The 16,415-nt window shown below is 48.7% G+C and overlaps 4 protein-coding genes and 1 long non-coding RNA gene across 7 annotated transcripts in view; 2 read left to right on the top strand and 3 right to left on the bottom strand.

Moving 5' to 3' along the window:
- The window catches only part of LOC104480349 (NACHT domain- and WD repeat-containing protein 1-like), a 3,190-nt gene extending 1,498 nt beyond the window's left edge, over positions 1–1,692 (bottom strand). The window contains exons 1-3 of the mRNA XM_086767667.1: positions 1,581–1,692; positions 862–1,080; positions 377–513 (exon numbers count right to left, since the gene is read on the bottom strand). Of these exons, the coding sequence (XP_086623793.1) occupies positions 377–513; positions 862–1,080; positions 1,581–1,692 (468 nt within the window). The remainder of the gene's footprint in view (positions 1–376; positions 514–861; positions 1,081–1,580) is intronic.
- LOC147597584 (uncharacterized) overlaps positions 1–9,675 on the top strand; it is a 12,874-nt gene extending 3,199 nt beyond the window's left edge. The window contains exons 2-5 of the long non-coding RNA XR_015261147.1: positions 2,133–2,283; positions 3,339–3,387; positions 9,123–9,245; positions 9,540–9,675. This is a non-coding gene — a long non-coding RNA (uncharacterized LOC147597584). The remainder of the gene's footprint in view (positions 1–2,132; positions 2,284–3,338; positions 3,388–9,122; positions 9,246–9,539) is intronic.
- Positions 4,357–5,604, bottom strand: LOC104480907 (NACHT domain- and WD repeat-containing protein 1-like; the record flags this gene model as incomplete). The annotated part of the gene is given in 1 exon segment (XM_086767665.1): positions 4,357–5,604. A coding segment is annotated over 1 exon segment (1,248 nt), but the record flags the coding sequence as incomplete, so codon positions are not given.
- TMEM38A (transmembrane protein 38A) lies at positions 8,228–13,935 on the bottom strand. 3 transcript variants are annotated; one of them, XM_086767237.1, is made up of 7 exons: positions 13,603–13,742; positions 11,806–11,884; positions 11,298–11,454; positions 10,523–10,707; positions 9,805–9,892; positions 9,572–9,689; positions 8,228–9,279 (listed from the first exon to the last, which is right to left on the bottom strand). In XM_086767237.1, exons 3-7 carry the CDS (start codon positions 11,441–11,443, stop codon positions 9,058–9,060), a joined length of 759 nt encoding a protein of 252 aa, XP_086623363.1. In that variant the 5' UTR covers positions 11,444–11,454; positions 11,806–11,884; positions 13,603–13,742; the 3' UTR covers positions 8,228–9,057. The 3 variants fall into 3 exon arrangements, with proteins under 3 accessions (XP_086623363.1, XP_086623361.1, XP_086623362.1); XM_086767235.1 differs by lacking the exon at positions 11,806–11,884 and having other exon boundaries at positions 13,614–13,935; XM_086767236.1 differs by lacking the exon at positions 11,806–11,884 and having other exon boundaries at positions 13,603–13,811.
- Positions 13,830–16,399, top strand: SMIM7 (small integral membrane protein 7). The gene is made up of 5 exons (XM_086767238.1): positions 13,830–13,959; positions 14,055–14,096; positions 14,205–14,257; positions 14,940–15,030; positions 15,618–16,399. Exons 1-5 carry the CDS (start codon positions 13,934–13,936, stop codon positions 15,631–15,633), a joined length of 228 nt encoding a protein of 75 aa, XP_086623364.1. The 5' UTR covers positions 13,830–13,933; the 3' UTR covers positions 15,634–16,399.
- Positions 16,400–16,415: the final 16 nt, after the last annotated feature.

The raw sequence follows: 16,415 nt of genomic DNA, 5'->3' as shown, positions 1-16,415 counted from the left end.
GAGGTGGTGCTCCAGATGTTGTGGATTCTGTCTGGCTCCTGGTCGTGGAGGGGGAGTTCAAATTTAAAGCGTTTCAGAGATGAAATAGTATTTCAGGCCTCTGGCGTGCACTGGGTGAGGCTGGCTCTCTGAACTGATGAAGTGCTCTCCGTTCAGTGTCAGAAGGAGAACAGAAAGGCTTGAAGCAACAAAGAGAACGCGCAATGGTCATCCTCTCAGAAGCATGTCAGTACTAGAAACGTCTTCAGAGCTGCACATCCGACCCCCAAACGGGGTGCTGTTCAAGATGTCCCCCTTACTGGATCAGGGCCGTATTCTGTAAGCTGGGTCTGTAAGAGGTTGGGAAGTTGCCCAGCCTTCCTTCCTTCCTTCCCACCTGGACAGATGCAGCCTGAGAAGCAGTAACAATAGTTACAGCTGCATGAACCACTCCTTCGTGTTCCAGATCTGCTGCTAGGAACCTGTGGAATCCCTTTGAGTCTGCCAGGTACACTCGCACGTACTCCTCAAAGCCTACAACAATGAAATGTTCGTTGCTGATTTATGGAGCTGAGGAAGCCGAAAGCTGAGCTGCTTCTCTTGTGAAGGAAAGAGGATAGACTAGCAGTGAAACTTAATTTGTCTGCATGGTATCGGGCAAAGCTGTGAAGTGCAGCAGGATAGAAAAGGGTTACGCTGCTCCGTTTGGGAACTAGGATATGGAAGTCTGAGGAGGATGCTCTATTCAGAATGGAGAAGGAGGGCCCGTTGTTACCAGATCTGTTGTCTGGCTCAGTAAACCTGGATATTGTAAGAAAATATTGTAAGAAAGTTGAACAGATAGATGTGTACCATGGATAGAGATCCCCTGCTAAATCCCACTGAGAGCACTGGACGTTGGTGTTTCTTCCTGTAGCCCGGAGAGCTGGTACTTGGATCTCAGCTCGACGGTGTTGCTGTTCCACAGACTCAGCGTTCCTCCTTCAGACACAGTCATAATCAGCAGCCTTAGCCGAACAGTGCAGAACACATCTGTGGATCTGACACCTCTCCAGAAATCTGGAAGATGAGTTCTGCTGTCTCCGGGTGCCAGGCATTGACCTAGTAAAGAGGTGGCAAAAGAGATAGGAGTAGCGAGGACTGAGGTAGCTTTTCTGTCTGCAGACTTCATGATTGCGGCTGTAGCTTCTAAAGTTCTCGTCCTTTCAGCACACTTTAAGTTAAAAACTGGCCATACCTTTGTAGCTGAGGAAGAATACACAACCATGTGCCCCTCATCCGCATGAAGGTGATGTGAGGGCTGTTCTTTGATATGTGTATCCTGGATAACAAACCTTGCTCTGCCCGAAATCAAATTCCAGATGCGCAGGCAGCAGCTGAAAGCACAGGCTCCTTTTCCAAACACTTTCACACACCTCACTTCAGCTATAAAATAAGAGGAGGGTATGCAAACAGAAAGATTCTCAGTGCTTTCAGCAACTGGGAGAATGCTGGCGGCTAGGAGGTGTCTGTGTGCCTGTAGCTCAAGGATGGCCAAGCTGTCAGAGCTCTCTTCAGCTATGAAAAAAGCTTTCCAGCCATGAAAAGTGGGGAAGGCTCACCAGAGTGCCCAGGAAGGGTGTGCAGCATCTCAAAAACTTCCATATTCCAGACAAGCACTGAGCCATCCCGGGAACCCGCCGCCAGCAGCCGGTAATCAGAACTAAGTGCCATCACTTGACGTCTGCCACGAGACACAAAAAGGAGAGGCTGCTCTTGATACCGCAGACAGAAAAGAGACCTTTTGCGACTGCTAATATGCTGTGTTTGCCCGGCTGGAACCCCCTTACCCTGTCTGAACCCCGCAGTCTGTGCGAAGAGCAAGATTAGGTTCCCTCAGACATATCTAGGTCAGTGTGTGCTTCTGTTGTTCTGACGACAAAATGACCCGCTTTGTCCTCGTTTGTTAAAGCCATTGTGAATGGGACTGGTGCGTGACTGAGCAAAAGGCAAACGGACCTTTCTCCTGCCTTTGTGTGAGCTCACAGGCAAAACCCTGTTTCTCCAGAAATAGATGTTCTCTCCTTCCTGCTCTGCTTGTTTATTATGTTTCTTGGATCTCATTCATAACAGATGGATGATTAGATATATTCTTGGGCTGTATCTGTCCGCAGGACTAATCCTACCTTTGAGGAATCCGGTGAGCGTTATGCGCAGAGGCCCACCGGGTGGCTGGAGACATCCGCACAGTGGAAGGAGGACAGGGTAGGGACAGACACTGCACCAGCTCAGACACTGCTGGCACCGCTTCCCGAGGACCTCCGGGTAAGAAGGCGCAAAAAAAAGAAGCCTGGCCAACACTTCTGTATATATTGTACTTGCTCCTAAGAGGGCAGAGAGAAAAAAGGGGTTTAGAACATGACTGTGGTGGGCCTGTGAGAGCTACCGCAGTTGTATTTTATGTGATGTACAGTACGTAAAATAAGCTGGCCTTATCCAGCTAGGAACTTGAATAATAGGGAAGGCTACGGTGTAAAATACAGGCAAATGAGGAAGTAGAGGGCTCCCAGTGTCACAGTTCCTTCTTTAGCCTCTTAAATGCTCTTTTTTTTTAATTTGTTAGGTTTTTTATCTATTTTTTTCTCAGTGTTTGGAGGATCCAGATAATTTCTTTCAGCTACTAAAGGAGTGTGGTGATAATTCTAGGATAACAGTTTGTAAAAGCTAGCTTATTTCTCTTTTTCAAGCTTCCTTCTCACAGCAGTTATTTATGCTGTGCAGAAAGGTTATGGCCGTAGGCATGGAGTCTGCCTCTGCAGAGCACTTTATGCCCGCTGTTGCCCAGTCCTTACCCAGCACATCCTGTTTCAGCTCCTCAATTCGTCCAGCGTTAAGTAAATGAAATGGCAATTCACTCAACTTCCTCAGATTTGCAACAGTATCAGAGAACCAGAGCGGCTGAGGGGCTACCTGGGAGCAACCAGAGCAGGGGGTTTGAGGCACGGCTTGGGGCTTAGTCTGTCTGCCTTCACAACGTCGGTGCCGGATGCTATCTCATGGTATGCCAGACAGCACTACCAGGACTTTCTTTTTTGTCCTCTCAGCAGGAAGTGTTTTTCGTTACTCTGAATTTCTCTTGCTACAATCGAAGGCAGGCTGCCTTTCTGCAGATGTGAACAATAAATTCCTTCCTTCCTTGTCGCAGGAGCCTTTTACATATAGGAAGACTATGTGACATAGTTTGCAAAATGACTGTAGATCTCCTTCCTTGCAGATATCTGTTTAAATGTATCTCTCTCTGTAGATATGTATATCTTTGTGATTTTTGAAAGCACTGAGTAGTGTAATTTGCTATTATTTCCATTGTTCTCTGATTTCAGACCCTGTGCAGCAGTCTGGAGACACAGAGCCCTGGTCCAGAGCTTACAGGTATGGAAATGTCTGCTGATATTCCTCACCTTCCTGTCAGCATCCAAAGTCCTGCTAAAGTGTGGCAATGTGGGAGGTTTCTTCATTCCCCAGCTCCAAGTCCATTTGAAGAAATCTGCCAGGAGAAAATGTCTGTGGATTTGGTCTTCTTCCGATAAATAACGATTCTGCACAATTCCAACAAATTGTCTGGGAAGGGAAAAAGTAATAGATGTACTGGAACATGGAGGTAGAGCTTGTTTTTCCTGTGAGCCTCAGCACTGATAGAGTTTAAGAATGGAGAGGAGTCCAGGCAGGGTGCTGGAAAGCCCAGGATGGGGACATACCGTACTCAGAAGTTTGGCTTCTCATTCCCTGCCCTCCAAAAGTACCTGTGTGCAGAGCAAAGAGGGGTGAAGCCATCTGCCTTCCGTTCTGCCAGGCACTCTCCCATGTCACAGCGTAGCCCTACCCAGTGGAGAGGAGGAAGGCGCAGGATAGTTTTACTTGAGGGAAGGTGGCAGTGGTAAATCTCTGAGAGAACTTCATCATCAAGGGATAAGATGTCCTTCAGCTCCATGTCTGACAGCCCATTTCTGCAAGTGAAGTGTGATATTTGAAAGGAAATTATTTCTCCTCTTCCTTGCTGTTTACCCTGGCCTGTAGTGGGAGGGTGAGTGGTTTCTCTGGCAGTTCAAAGTACTAGTCACCAAAAACCTTGCTAACTCACAGGGACGCGTGGCAGGCTCAGCTGAGAGCTTAGACCCTGGGTAAGCCATGGAGACTGATTTCCTTCTCCGAGTAATCCCAGAACATCTCCCTTCAAGACAATAATTTAGATAGGCTGCTGGGTATGAGAGGAATGTTATGCTTGTTAAATACATGTATGAACACATGCACAGGCCCAGAGAACTGAGAGCTTTGGTTTTGGCTGTATTTAGACAGATTCCCCATGCAGCAGGGGCTGGTTCCTCAGAGCTACAGCAGTGCTCACCGTGAAGAGGCGATATAGCCGAGCACGTGAGCCTCAGGGATGGTGCCGTGTGCCTTGTCCAGTCTCTTGCACAGACAGTGCATGGCGTCCGGGGCTGTGCTCGCAATCACGAGTTCTGAAGGTGAAATGTAAGATGCCCATTTTCTGGCCTGGTGAAAGACCAGCTTGAAGAGCAGGGCTTGTCTGCCGCTAGAGAAGCTCTGACGGAAATGGGCCTGTTGAGCTGGGCTTAGCCGCCTTCTCTCTGACGCTAAGAGCACTGCTAGCATCTCCTCACCTTCCTCACTGGATAAGGGCCCTACTTCAAAGCGCGCTTCAGCCTCAGGCACAGCGTGGTGGAGGGCTTTCAGAGTATCAGGCTCTGCTGTGGAAATGGAAATGATGACGTGGACCTTTGGAGGACAGCCTGTAGGGAGCCAGTGCAATCTGTGAGCCCTGTCACCGGGAAGCAATCTCTCCGCAGAGTCAAGGAACACCACCAGTGTCTGTGTGCCACAGCGGGAGACAGTGAGGAGGAGTTCACTGAGGAACAAGACTAAATCACTGCAAGTTTGCGTGGTCTGGGTTGGAAGCGGTGGCAAATCAAATGCTAAACGCGCTTGGAGAGCAGTGTCCCTCAGCAGGCTGTGAATGGAAGAACTGAGCTGGGACGTCCCTAGCAAACGAATCACAACTACGCTGTGCTGCCCTACAACAGCGCCCACCTGCTCAGATAGTTTGCACATCACAGCTGTTTTTCTACAGCCTGGTGGCCCACGAAGGATGAGGGCTGTGTGCGTTTTATCATTGTTCTGCCTAATACGGTGAAAAATGTTATCTAATAACTTCTGTCTCCCACAGAAAAACCGGCAGTTCTTCAGGCACAGAGCTGTGTGGTGGCCCAGCTCCTGCAGAAGTTGCCCTGGCTCCTCGCTGATCTGTCCTCCTTATCGAAGATTCTCTAAAACGTGGTGATTGGTGGCAGCAGTGAACTGCTCACCAAGTTGTTCCAGGTATTTATTATTCTCCTTGCGTTGAGGGTTCCCAGAGTCTTTACTGTAAGCCAGAGTGTGTACTTTGAGGTGTTTGGGATAAGGGCTTGCAATTTTTGCTTTAAGGTTGCTGAGCAGCTGTTTTGCTTCACTGTCCGGATTGTCCTCTTTTTGTAACAGCTCACTGTTTGTCCCTTGCCCAATTTGTCTGTTGGAATCCTCAACCTTTCTGAGGAATATGGGTTGCTCTCCTGGGTATTGAGGAGACCCTGTTCAATCTCCCATTGAATTGCTACAAAAAAAAAAAAAAAAAAGAGGGAGATGTGAGCATTCCGTTTCAGAACAGAACGCAGGAAAAGCCATCCGTCAACATGTTGCTAAATTTAGCTACGTCTGACTAGAGTGCGTATCAGGAGTTATCAGATCAGAACATCTTTGGAGGGAATGACGTCTGTCCTGTGGCAGTCTAAGCCCTGGTATGCTTCTCTCCGACCCTGTGCTGCCGTGGAGTTCGGAGCTGGGAACGTGCTGCACAGCCAGCACGGCATGGGACTCGGACACGGCAGGATTTCTCAAAGCACTTGAAATACCTACTCTCATCAGCCTGCTCAGTTGTTGTTCCATCCTGGTCCCAAGCAAAGTTTGTTGATACCACTGAAATGGATGTCACAGGAGAGCGGAATGGTTAAACCACATGAAACGTTCTGATGAGAAAAAATCTGAAAAATCACGAACGTCGGACGATTGCTGCCACACCAAAAGTGCCAGCCTGTCAAGCTCTTGCTGCTCCTCACCAGCCATTCCCAGCGCATCTACAGCACCACAGACATCGGGGCTCCGGGCTTTTCTAGAAGACCAGAGCGGTGTTTTCCTCCTCGCTCCCATCTCTGTGCTCTATCCCTCTAGGAAATGCCCAGCTCCATTTTCATTCTGGTTGGGGCAGAGTCTGAAGGAGGAAGCGTATGTAGAGGTAACACAGGGCTTCCCAGAAATGCAGCAGCAGCCCTGTGAAGCCCAGTGGCCCTGCAGCAAGGGTTAAAATACACTGCTTTTGTAAGATCCATCTTTGCTTCTGGGGATGAAGGACGCCTGTCTGGAATTGTACCAACGCTCACCAGCGCTGAGCCATGGAAATTCAAGAAAGGTTTCAGCTCTCTCTCACTATGAAAGGCTTCACTAAATGAAATTTGTGACTCTTCTTCACAGCAGTTGTCTTCATTACTAATCCCATTCCAGAGAAGGTACTTTGAAGGTCTAGAGAGCTTTACTTTTAGCATCTCTTGGAATTTTTCTCCTATCTCTTCTTGGTTAGCAGCTATGATACAACTCCAAAAGACTCCGAAGAGCACGGGCTCTGGCACTTAAAAAGGAGCAGCTAAGAGTACCACGCTAAATAAATAGTCACACTTGTTCAAAGCATTTTTTTTTTCCAGTTTTAAATAGAAATACCGAAACTCTACCTAAATATGCTGGAATTGCGTGTGTGTGTGTGGTTCTATATGCGTGTGTATATTTGTGTCCCAGGTGAATGTCCTCCTTCCTCTTACAGTGACAAAAGAAAGACAGAGTCAACTGGTATGAACACCAAAGCAAGTTAAGTTTCCTTATTTCCCTCCCTGGAATCTCAGAAAGTCTGCTTAGATGGCAACACTACAAATACAACAAAAGCAACGGACCCTTTACCGCGTTATTTCAATTTATAACGCGCTCAGGTGTACGTGTAGGACGCATCAAAGTTTGAGCTCTCTCTTCAGCTCGAATCATTTTGACATCGGGTCAAGGAGACTTTAAGGAGATCAAGGAACGCGTGGCTTCTGAGACTGGTGAGAGTAAAAGAAACACGCGTATCTCCTCACGTGCCAGCGGACAATCAGAGTCACTTCACAATTTTTATTTGTTGATGGCTTTTACAAAACAAAACTCCCCTTGAATCAGACATCCCAGAACATTTACAGTCTTGTGCATGCTAATGATACATCAGGTTTCATTAGACCAGTATTTGCAAAACCAGAGAGTCGAGGTGTCAGGTAGAATTCCTGTTTTCTACTGAAGGGGAGGGAAACTCACAAAATTAAGGCACTGTCAAAACCCAAGCCCACCAATCATTTGACCTTTTGTACTGGCTTTCATCTGGTTGTGTACAGTAACTTTTTTTTAAATTAACCATCAATTTCAATTTTGAACAGGGACATGCACAAAAGCTGCTCCGCCCCCCCCAGCTTTTCTTAAATCTTCCTGTTTATATTCCCAGTTGCAAGATGACAACCACAAACCTTGTTGCTGGGGATGGCACCATGCTGCTTAACTGCAAACCCAGTGCTACATCCCCACGCCTGCCATTTTCACCGCACTGACCCCAGCCCTTGGATGATGACACTTTTAAGAATGAAATCAGTGATAAGGAGAGCTTAGAACTAGTCTAAAAGCCAGTATTCACTAAACAGAACGTGGACAAACTGACAGACTGCTCCCTCAGCCTTGCAAGGCATTTCATGTTCTTCCTCACTCACTGAGCACGAGCTGCTCTCGCAGACCAGCAGTTTGGCCGAAAGGGACCCACAACGGATTGTCGATATCTCCAGCTGGTGTGCTTTTATCAGTCCTTCAAGCAGTTTTAATCAGCCGGTGTGAAATCTGTTTCTTCAGCCTTTATATCTTAATTTAAGAATACAGGAGATGTTCCCTCCTGCATCCAGTGGGAGTGTTCAGGCTGTCCTTTAGCACACCAGAATCACTGCTTCCAGCACAAACCAGCACGGAGCCGCGGGCTTAGGACCATACTTGGAAGTATCCAATTCTCCATATAAAGATGCAAAGTTTTTAAAAAAGCCAGTTTCAGGTCCATGAATTAGGTGCACTGGCAATTACAAATAAATAGTAATAAATACTTATTTACACTCACACCCCTTCTTGTATCCCACAGGATTACGAACAAACCAGAACCGTGCTGCTTCCCTAGATAAATATGCTCAGGTCTGAGGTGGGACACAGTATTGTTAACATCGTGCAGCAGCGCTACACGACCGTTTAAAATAATAACAGTACCCATACGTAGCACTCGGAGCAATTCACAGCTTCAAAGCTCCGCCAAACACAGACTTAGTTAAGAAAGCGACAGTGTTCTATCCATTATGGATCAGAGGGAACTCAGGTGAGAGAAATGGAGTTTGGCTAGGACACCAGAGTCAGTGTCCTCACTGCATGTAAAATGTCACGTTAGCTGGAGGTACGGCTGATGTGGGAGCTAGGAAAAATTAGATCAGGTTCATGTGAGACCACTGAATTTCCTTGAGCGTGAAATCCAATTTCCACATTGATTGTGTGTAAACAGTTTGTTGTTTTGGTAGACATCAAAAACGTCAATGAAAACTCGAAGGAACTTAGGAGTTGCAGGAGCACAAACCATTCATAAATAAACACAGTGAAAGCTTTCACATCAATTGAAAACGATGCATCATAATTGCTGACAGCTTGGGAACTGGCAATCACTTATCAGCCTGGCACAAACTTACAAACCCCTGAAAATCTGATCAGAATAGAGAGACAGAGCCCAAGAAGCAAGCAGCAGCACAGAGAGCACAAATGAAATTCAGGGACCCGCCTGGCAGTGTCCTGGCTTCCACCTCTCCCCTGGAGTCCGAGGTGGAGGATAAAGGAGGTCACAGGTAGCTTTGAGACTCAGCTCTGGAAGAATTTTCTTGGCCTATTTACTGTGCGGTTGCTTTTTTATTCAGCTTTTTTTGCTTTCCGTTTCCTTGTGCCTTCATTTAGCTCCTCTTTTGACTTTGCAGGAGCAGGTGGAGGATGGGAGACCTCTGGGGAGGCCGCATGCTGATCCTCATGATGACTCGTCTGTCCACTGGAAAAACAGCCAAAGAAAACTGGGCAGAGGAAGCTTTCCACTGGAGCAAAAGGTGAGGCGTGAGAGTGAGTTGCCGTCATGAAAACCTGCCATGGAACAGTGAATACTTAAAGATCACGCACACAAACGATGAAATACGAACTAGAGGAGCACTCCAGTTACCCCAGTCCCTATTCTACACGACTCAAGGCTGTATCACAAGGACCTTCTCCCATACTGCCCATAGCATGGAGAATTTAGCCTACAATTTCCTGAGCAGATCTTTCCTCGCACGTACAGCTTCAATAGTGGCTTAGGAAGGTGAACCCCCCCAGTTTAAGTCTCTACTTTTTCTCTGGTTCTGTAGAATTGTTAGCAGCAAACCTGCTGTAAACTGACCTTGCAAACTATCATGAACATGGTGAAAAAGAAGATGAGGTTGGCTTCAGAGACAGGGAGCCAGCGAGTTTGTTGCAGAGTGAAGAGGACTGTGCCATACAGACTAGCCTTTGTAGGGCTAGAAGAGAAATAAAGACGTTTTCTAGAAGGTTTGTATCATTTCCATCCAGTCTTGAATGGTTCTTTAAATTCCATTTCTGGTCTGACAGAGAACTGACAGGCTACCTACTTACAAGGACATATGAAGAATTTCATTTGTTTCTGGCTTCCAGACCCCACGCAGCAGTTGCTCCAAGTTAGACATCAAGGCAACACCAGAACCTGTGAAACAGCAGAAGTGAACAGCTAGAACTGCCGCAGCAGAGAGCTCTGCTGTCTTCTCCAGCTCCCCGAGGGATAAGGATAAGGATAACCTAAGGGGAAGAAAAGGTCCATGACATTCTTCCCAAATTTAAAAGTTCGCCTAAAACAGCAGAGCAGGGCAAACGCTTCCTAGACTGTTCCGTAAAGTGTTTCCTGATGCACGGAAAGGGCGTTTGCCTCTGTTCCATTTACTGAAGCTCAAACGCTCGATCCAAACAAAAGCTAAAGGAAAACTGATTGGGCTGTTTCCACACTGGTAGAAGCCATCTGAAAAGGCACAGGCTAGGCCAGAGACAGCAGAACACAGGAGAAAGAATAAAGAATTCCCGAGTTCTACACCCGTATTTCAGAGCGACTCCAGCTTTCCAGGCCTCCGTTAAAGTTAGACGATGACTCAACCAACAGCCATTCTGCGCGTCCTGTGTTCCAGGGAGCTTGACTGACTGCAGCCAGCTGACCCCCTCACTAACCAGCTTGCTGGTCAGCACTGGGCGATGCGGCCACCTTAAGTTTCCCTGACAGATCCTCCCGTCCCTCCCCACGGGGCCGGGTGCCTCCCTGCTGCATTAAGAGTATCTCACGTTTCACCTTTGACCCATCCGGTAGCCATCATAATGAACCACCCGTGGTGGTAACGGTGATGAGCGTGGTGGACGCCAGCTGCAATTTTGCGAACTCTGACCACCTCCTTCATTGCCACAAAGATGAGCTTCACGGGCAGAAAGCTAACACACTTGTAGAAGAGGTTCATGGGACAGAAGAATATCAAATACCTGGAACAAAAACACAAAGAGTTTGCAGACCGTTTGTTCCCCCCGATGTGGGACGTACAGAGAGCACTGATTAGCAACGCTGCCGTGTCAGCCCGAATTACGCCAGGGAGAAGGGAGTGGTGGTTCTGTCAGGCAAAAGCACATACAACCGATACGCACCGAGGAACTTAAACGGGGAGTAACTGTGGTTCCTTTGTGCACGTTTCACTGACACGATGAAGAAAATGCCCCCAAACCTTCAGTGCGTGCCCCTCCTCTCCCCTCTGTGGTATCAGTGCAGCGCATGCTGCTCTTGCAGTCTGGCCGCAGTCCAGCTGCAGCAGCTGTGAATAGAAATGCCCGGCGACTGGACTGGACCCAACCCGTATAATCAAAGCTCTGGACAACTGGTCAGAGAAACTGCAAACTAGATCTAGGAATACAAAAGACTCAAAGACCACCCCATCCCACCTCTTCTTTCCCCGGAAGACCCCAGCAAGATAATACCTGCGTGTCGCACAAACGGAATACCTCCCGTCACACCGGATGGTTTCGTGCACAGCGAGCGGCGTCTCGTGCTTAATAAATGAGGTGAAGGGCAAAAGACTCACCAAACTGCTGTGGCCAGGATGACGCTGGAGTTATTACTGAAGTAATCAATAGGTGATTCTCCAAGTAACAGATCAGCAAGTATGTAACTTCCAAAGCAGTGAAGCATAGCACAAAGCCAGGAGGCAAAGGGGCTCTTACGAGACATCTCCACGGCTCCTGTGAAGCAAATTCTCAATGAGAAGATGGATTCAGCAAATAATTGAAGACCCTCTAAGAAAGAGGCTTGCAGTGCATGTTCTCTGACAGAGTCAAAGAAAAGAGCTTGTAAAACAAAATACAAAAATGTGTATTCTGTGAAGCCTGGACAAGTGCCAGATATTGCCAAGGAATGATGTGTGATCTCAGCTTGCAGGCCCTCCGAAAGGTTTCACTGAGCCATTAGAAGTTTAGGAACTGGCTAAGAGTTTCTCTCCTGCATTTGCTGCTACTTGGTGCAAGCAGAAAGAACATTTTTTCCCTTGAAATCAATGTCTTTTTACAGTCTAAAAGTAAAATGCATACTAGTACCATTCTCTCCATTGCTTCAACCTAGGTTCCCTCTAGAATTCATGAACAATCTGCTCAGCTCTTTCGTTCATAAGATAACCTGTAAAAATAGAACAGCAATTCTTAATCTTTATTTGAAAGAAGAGGATTTGAGGATTCTTGCCTGCTCCTGTACTAATTTGGAAATACAGCTAGATATAAAACAGCATTGCTGTTTGATAATACATTACGGTCTCCTCCCACAGCTTTCAATTGCCTTTTTTAAATTCCTCCAGCCATTTCCATCCACCTCTGTGCTTCCTGAAGGAAGTCTCTCAGTTACACCAATTCTGTAAGACTGTTTCATGGCGTTAAACTGCTGCAGAGTGCTCTGAGCAGCGTTTCAGGCACCAGTAAGCCAGTAACAGGCAGTCAAAAAAGAGAATGCTAAAATGTTATGTCAACAGTGGCCTTCCTTAAATAGCAGTAGGTGAATCAGCATAACTTAAAACGACGACTGCCAGACTCTTCCATCCTCAAAGACATTTGAGCCAGCTGAAAACACAGGGGAAGCGAGACAGCTGCAACAGCCGTGATACGAAGCTGGTTCCATAGGAACCCGAAGTTTAGCTTGAGGCTTAAATTTAGTAACGCTTGTTTTTCCTTGGCTCCATGAAGCCATGCTGTCTCCAAGGAGGAAACAGGACATTACTGTCCTGACACTGATCTTCAGCGTTGGAGCTGTGGGATGAAGCAGCGTAGGAATCTAGCGAAAAGTACACCCCAGCGTTATCCCGTCCAAGTGGATTACTGGGCTTACATATTTTTAAAAGCTATTTTCATAGCCTGCTAACTGTTCTGCTCAGGACTTAATGCTGGAAGACAGCTGTAAGTGACTTCTGTTTCCATGGAGTTTAAATAGAACAGTGTGTAGACTGTACAGCACGGAGATCTGACAACTGGGGGATTTCAAAATCATACCAAAGCGTGGGGGTTTCTTTTCTCCTCAGTCATCAGGCAGTTACACTGGAACCACTCGAAACAGAGCACGAAGGGTGCACACGCTATCAAAAATACATAGAGAAGATGGCATTCGGAAAAGGCCAAGGCACAGTCAGACTGCAACAGTGCAGAAAGTCAGAGCTGCGATGCAGATCTGTAGATCTTTACAAGATAAGCCCAGGAGAAGAAACAAAGCAAGGTCAGTTCGGGTGCCTGAGAACAGATTATGGCCCGGTGTGGAAGGGGGGAAAAAACCACGGCTTTACTTACAGCCTTTTTATATATAAACAGGAGGAGAGTATTGCCACAAGAACAGAAAAGCCAGGCAATGGGACAGAAATGTAACGCCTTAGCTATCCCCTGTCCTGGGGCAGTAGCAAAGAAGTGACTGACCTTAAATACTGCAATGTGGTTGGAATCCGATCTTAAATAAAACGCAAGATTATTTTTCTAAACCAGAGTGCCTAGTTCTGGGTTATTTTCTGTTTTATGTTCAGACACACGTGTCAGCACCCTGAAAAAGCACCGCAGCAGGGCTCTGAGCCCCGAGTCCGCGGCGCACCGCGGCTGCTGACAAACGGGACTCGGGGCAGGCAGCGTTACCTGTCCACGCAGAAAAAAAAAAAAAAAATGTCAGGTTTATGCCTCGGCAGACACGAGGGGAGCGTAGCTGCTCTTCCCCCACAGCCCCATGCCGTTCACCGCCCCTCCGGCGCGGTTTCCCCCGCCCGGCCCGGCGCGGCCCGCCCCCGGCCCTGACTGACGGGGCGACCGCCCAGGCTCCCCCGCCTCGGCCAGGCCCGGGCCGGGCGGCCAAGGGCGCGGGGCCGCGCTCACCTGGCTCGTACTTGAGGTAGAGGACGGAGACGATGAAGTAGGCCGCGTCGAAGAGCGGGAAGACGGGCAGGGCGGCGAAGGCGGCCGCCAGCTCCCCGAGCTGCAGGGCCCCCGCCAGCTCCATGGCGCCGCGGCAGCGGGCACCGCCGCCCGCCCTCCGCCGCTCGCCCCCCCCCGGCCCCGCCTCTGGAGGGGCCGTCCCGGGGCGCGGCCTCGCGTCCAACGGGGCTGCGGGACGGCGTCTGGGCGCGGAACCCGCCCCGCTCCCGCTGCCACCTCCCACCCCCGGGGAGCGCCCGCCTGTTCCGCTTCCGCCGCCGGAGCCGCCGCCATGATCGGGGACCTGCTGCTCTGCGGGTAGGGGCCCGGGGCCGGGATGGGGGCGGCCCGGTTCGGCCCGGCCGGGTCTGACGCTGTCTGTCTGTCTGTCTGTCTGTCTGTCTCGCCCTTAGGACGCTGCTGATGAACGCCGGGGCCGTGCTCAACTTCAGGCTGTGAGCGGGCGGGGAGAGGCGGGGGGAGCCGGGTGTGGGGTGAGGGGTGAGGGGGGGTGCGCTCACCGTGCCTGATGCGGATCCCTTCCACCCCTCGGTGTCCCGCAGGAGGAAGAGAGACACGGAGGGATTCGGCGAGGAGGCGAGGGAACCCACGACCGGTAACGGAGGGGAGCGGGGAGCCGCGGAGCGGGGGCCGGGCCCTCTGCTCGCGGCTGTAAATACGCCCGGGAGCGTAGGGAGTTCTCGGGTAAAGCATTTTCAAGGCACCACAGTACAAGTTTAACCCCGTTTCGTCTGGGTGTGAATTACTCCGTGGCTGGAGTAACCGGTTTACTAAACTGCAAGCTAAAATTTGCCTCCCTGATGTGTATGTACAGGCATGACAGTGCTAACTGTCGATCCCCAGTTGGCGATTTGAGGAGAAATACAAAAATGTACATTTATTTCTGCATTTTTTAATGTAGGTGCCTCTGCCACAGAGGTACTGCTCTGCTCACAACCGCGTTCCCGCTTCGGTGTGCGTGCCTGTGTTGCTCCTTTCTGTCTCTGCTGGTTAACAGTGGCGCGAAGGCTGGAACCCACCACAGAGGGCTGTCCTTCCCTTCTTAGCAGTGTGACTCCTTTTTATCATTTATTGTTTATTTTCCCACATGCCCTTCGTAGGGCTGCACTGAGCATAGCACGGATCATTTGCCTAAAACTTTCAGGTTTTTGTTCTCTCGTCTTTTGGGGTTATTTGCTGTGTCAGAGTTGCTTGTGTTTTCCAGGCAGTGTGGAAAATGTGACTTGCCAGTGTATTAGCTATTTTTTACGTCAAAAATTTCTTCTCTTGATTTTTAGGTGACAATATCAGAGAGTTTTTGCTGAGTCTCAGATATTTCCGAATCTTCATTGCCTTGTGGAACGTATTCATGATGTTCTGCATGATTGTGTAAGTAACAGCGTACAGCATCTTGTAATTCCTGTATAGGAAGCCATAGGTGTTGGTATTCTTGCCTGTGTCTCTCTTTGCAGATCTCTTTCTCTCACGCTCTATCGTTCCATAATTCCTTTTCATTTCACTTTTTGAAGATTGAAATAGAGACGTTGGCTGACTGTGCAGTTTTTTGCTGACGTGGGGACCCGTAGAAAACCTTCTCCACCAGCATGTGTCATTTCGCCGTACATACAGCGTTCCTTGTTGTGGGCTGCTGAGATAAAACATGGTTTGAGTCAGGATTTCCCTGTAACTTCTGGGATGTTTATCATTGTCGGGGGGGAAAAAACCACACCAGAGTGTGGTAACAGAGCGGAATCAGCTGTGAGAACAGGCTCTGGAAACAAACAGGTTTTAGTTCCGAGCGGCAGGCGAGCGGGCTGCTTTCCTTCCGCCCTCAGGTAGGGAATGGGCTGGTGTGGGGGCAGCAAAGCCGGTGGCCAGATGTGCACTGGTGCTGTGAGCTGGACGGGCGTTGGCGGGGCTGCGCACAGCAGCACCCGCTTCTCATCTGCTTTTTTTTTTTCTGTTGCACCCACCAGGTTGTTCGGATCTTGAAAGTCATCCGCAAACATGCCTGTTAACTTGGAAGAGACTTTTGGCTGGAAACATCCCTTTTCTGTAAAGTAAAAGATGATAACGCTTTCAGAATGCAGCCCCGGGCCTGTGCCCTGTTCTTCGGTACAAACTCCCGACGCGCTCAAGGGACAGGACACGTTCGTCCTCCTCAGCCCGGCGCGCAGTAATTCGGTGCATGCTGGTTCGCCCGCTGCCGGCGGGTGGAGCCTTTAGGCCCCCGAGCCCGCATTTTGGAGTGAAATGATTTCAACTTTACTGAAATAAAGAGAAATGTAAATTGTTTTGCTAGGCTTAGAGTGCGGTGCCCGGTGTGTGGGGTAGAACTGGAGCATGAGCGAAGACCACAGTCTTAAAATTCCGCATTGCGCGTCGCTCCCAGCTTGCGCTGTGTCTGCCAGCGTCACCGTTGCGCAGGGTACGTGGAAGTCGCACTTCTTGATTCATTTTTATAAAGCTGGCCAAGTATTGGCGTGGCTTCTCACTCTTCCCTTTAGTTTAGTCGGAGGAATATAAAAGGATGAAGAAAAAATGAGGTTCTCACCTTCTCACTATTTTGCCAACAAAATGCTTTTGAAATTAAAGTTTCAAAGATCAGGGTTTTTTTTTGTTTTTTTCCTGAGCAATACATAAGGGATTTTGAATAAGAAAAAATACAAAAATAATTCTGTAACCCAATCCTAAGGAACAGGTTTGGAGTAATCTTGGACTCGGTTGAATAAAGTTGTTCTATTTAAGGGTAAAGTACGCATCTGATGCTGTGT

This window comes from Chlamydotis macqueenii, chromosome 26 (assembly GCF_036417535.1).
Source record: "Chlamydotis macqueenii isolate bChlMac1 chromosome 26, bChlMac1.mat, whole genome shotgun sequence".
In the NCBI taxonomy this organism is placed as follows: domain Eukaryota; kingdom Metazoa; phylum Chordata; class Aves; order Otidiformes; family Otididae; genus Chlamydotis; species Chlamydotis macqueenii.
The sequence above is the reverse complement of the archived record's forward strand: the minus strand, read 5'-3'. Positions and strand labels throughout refer to the sequence as shown.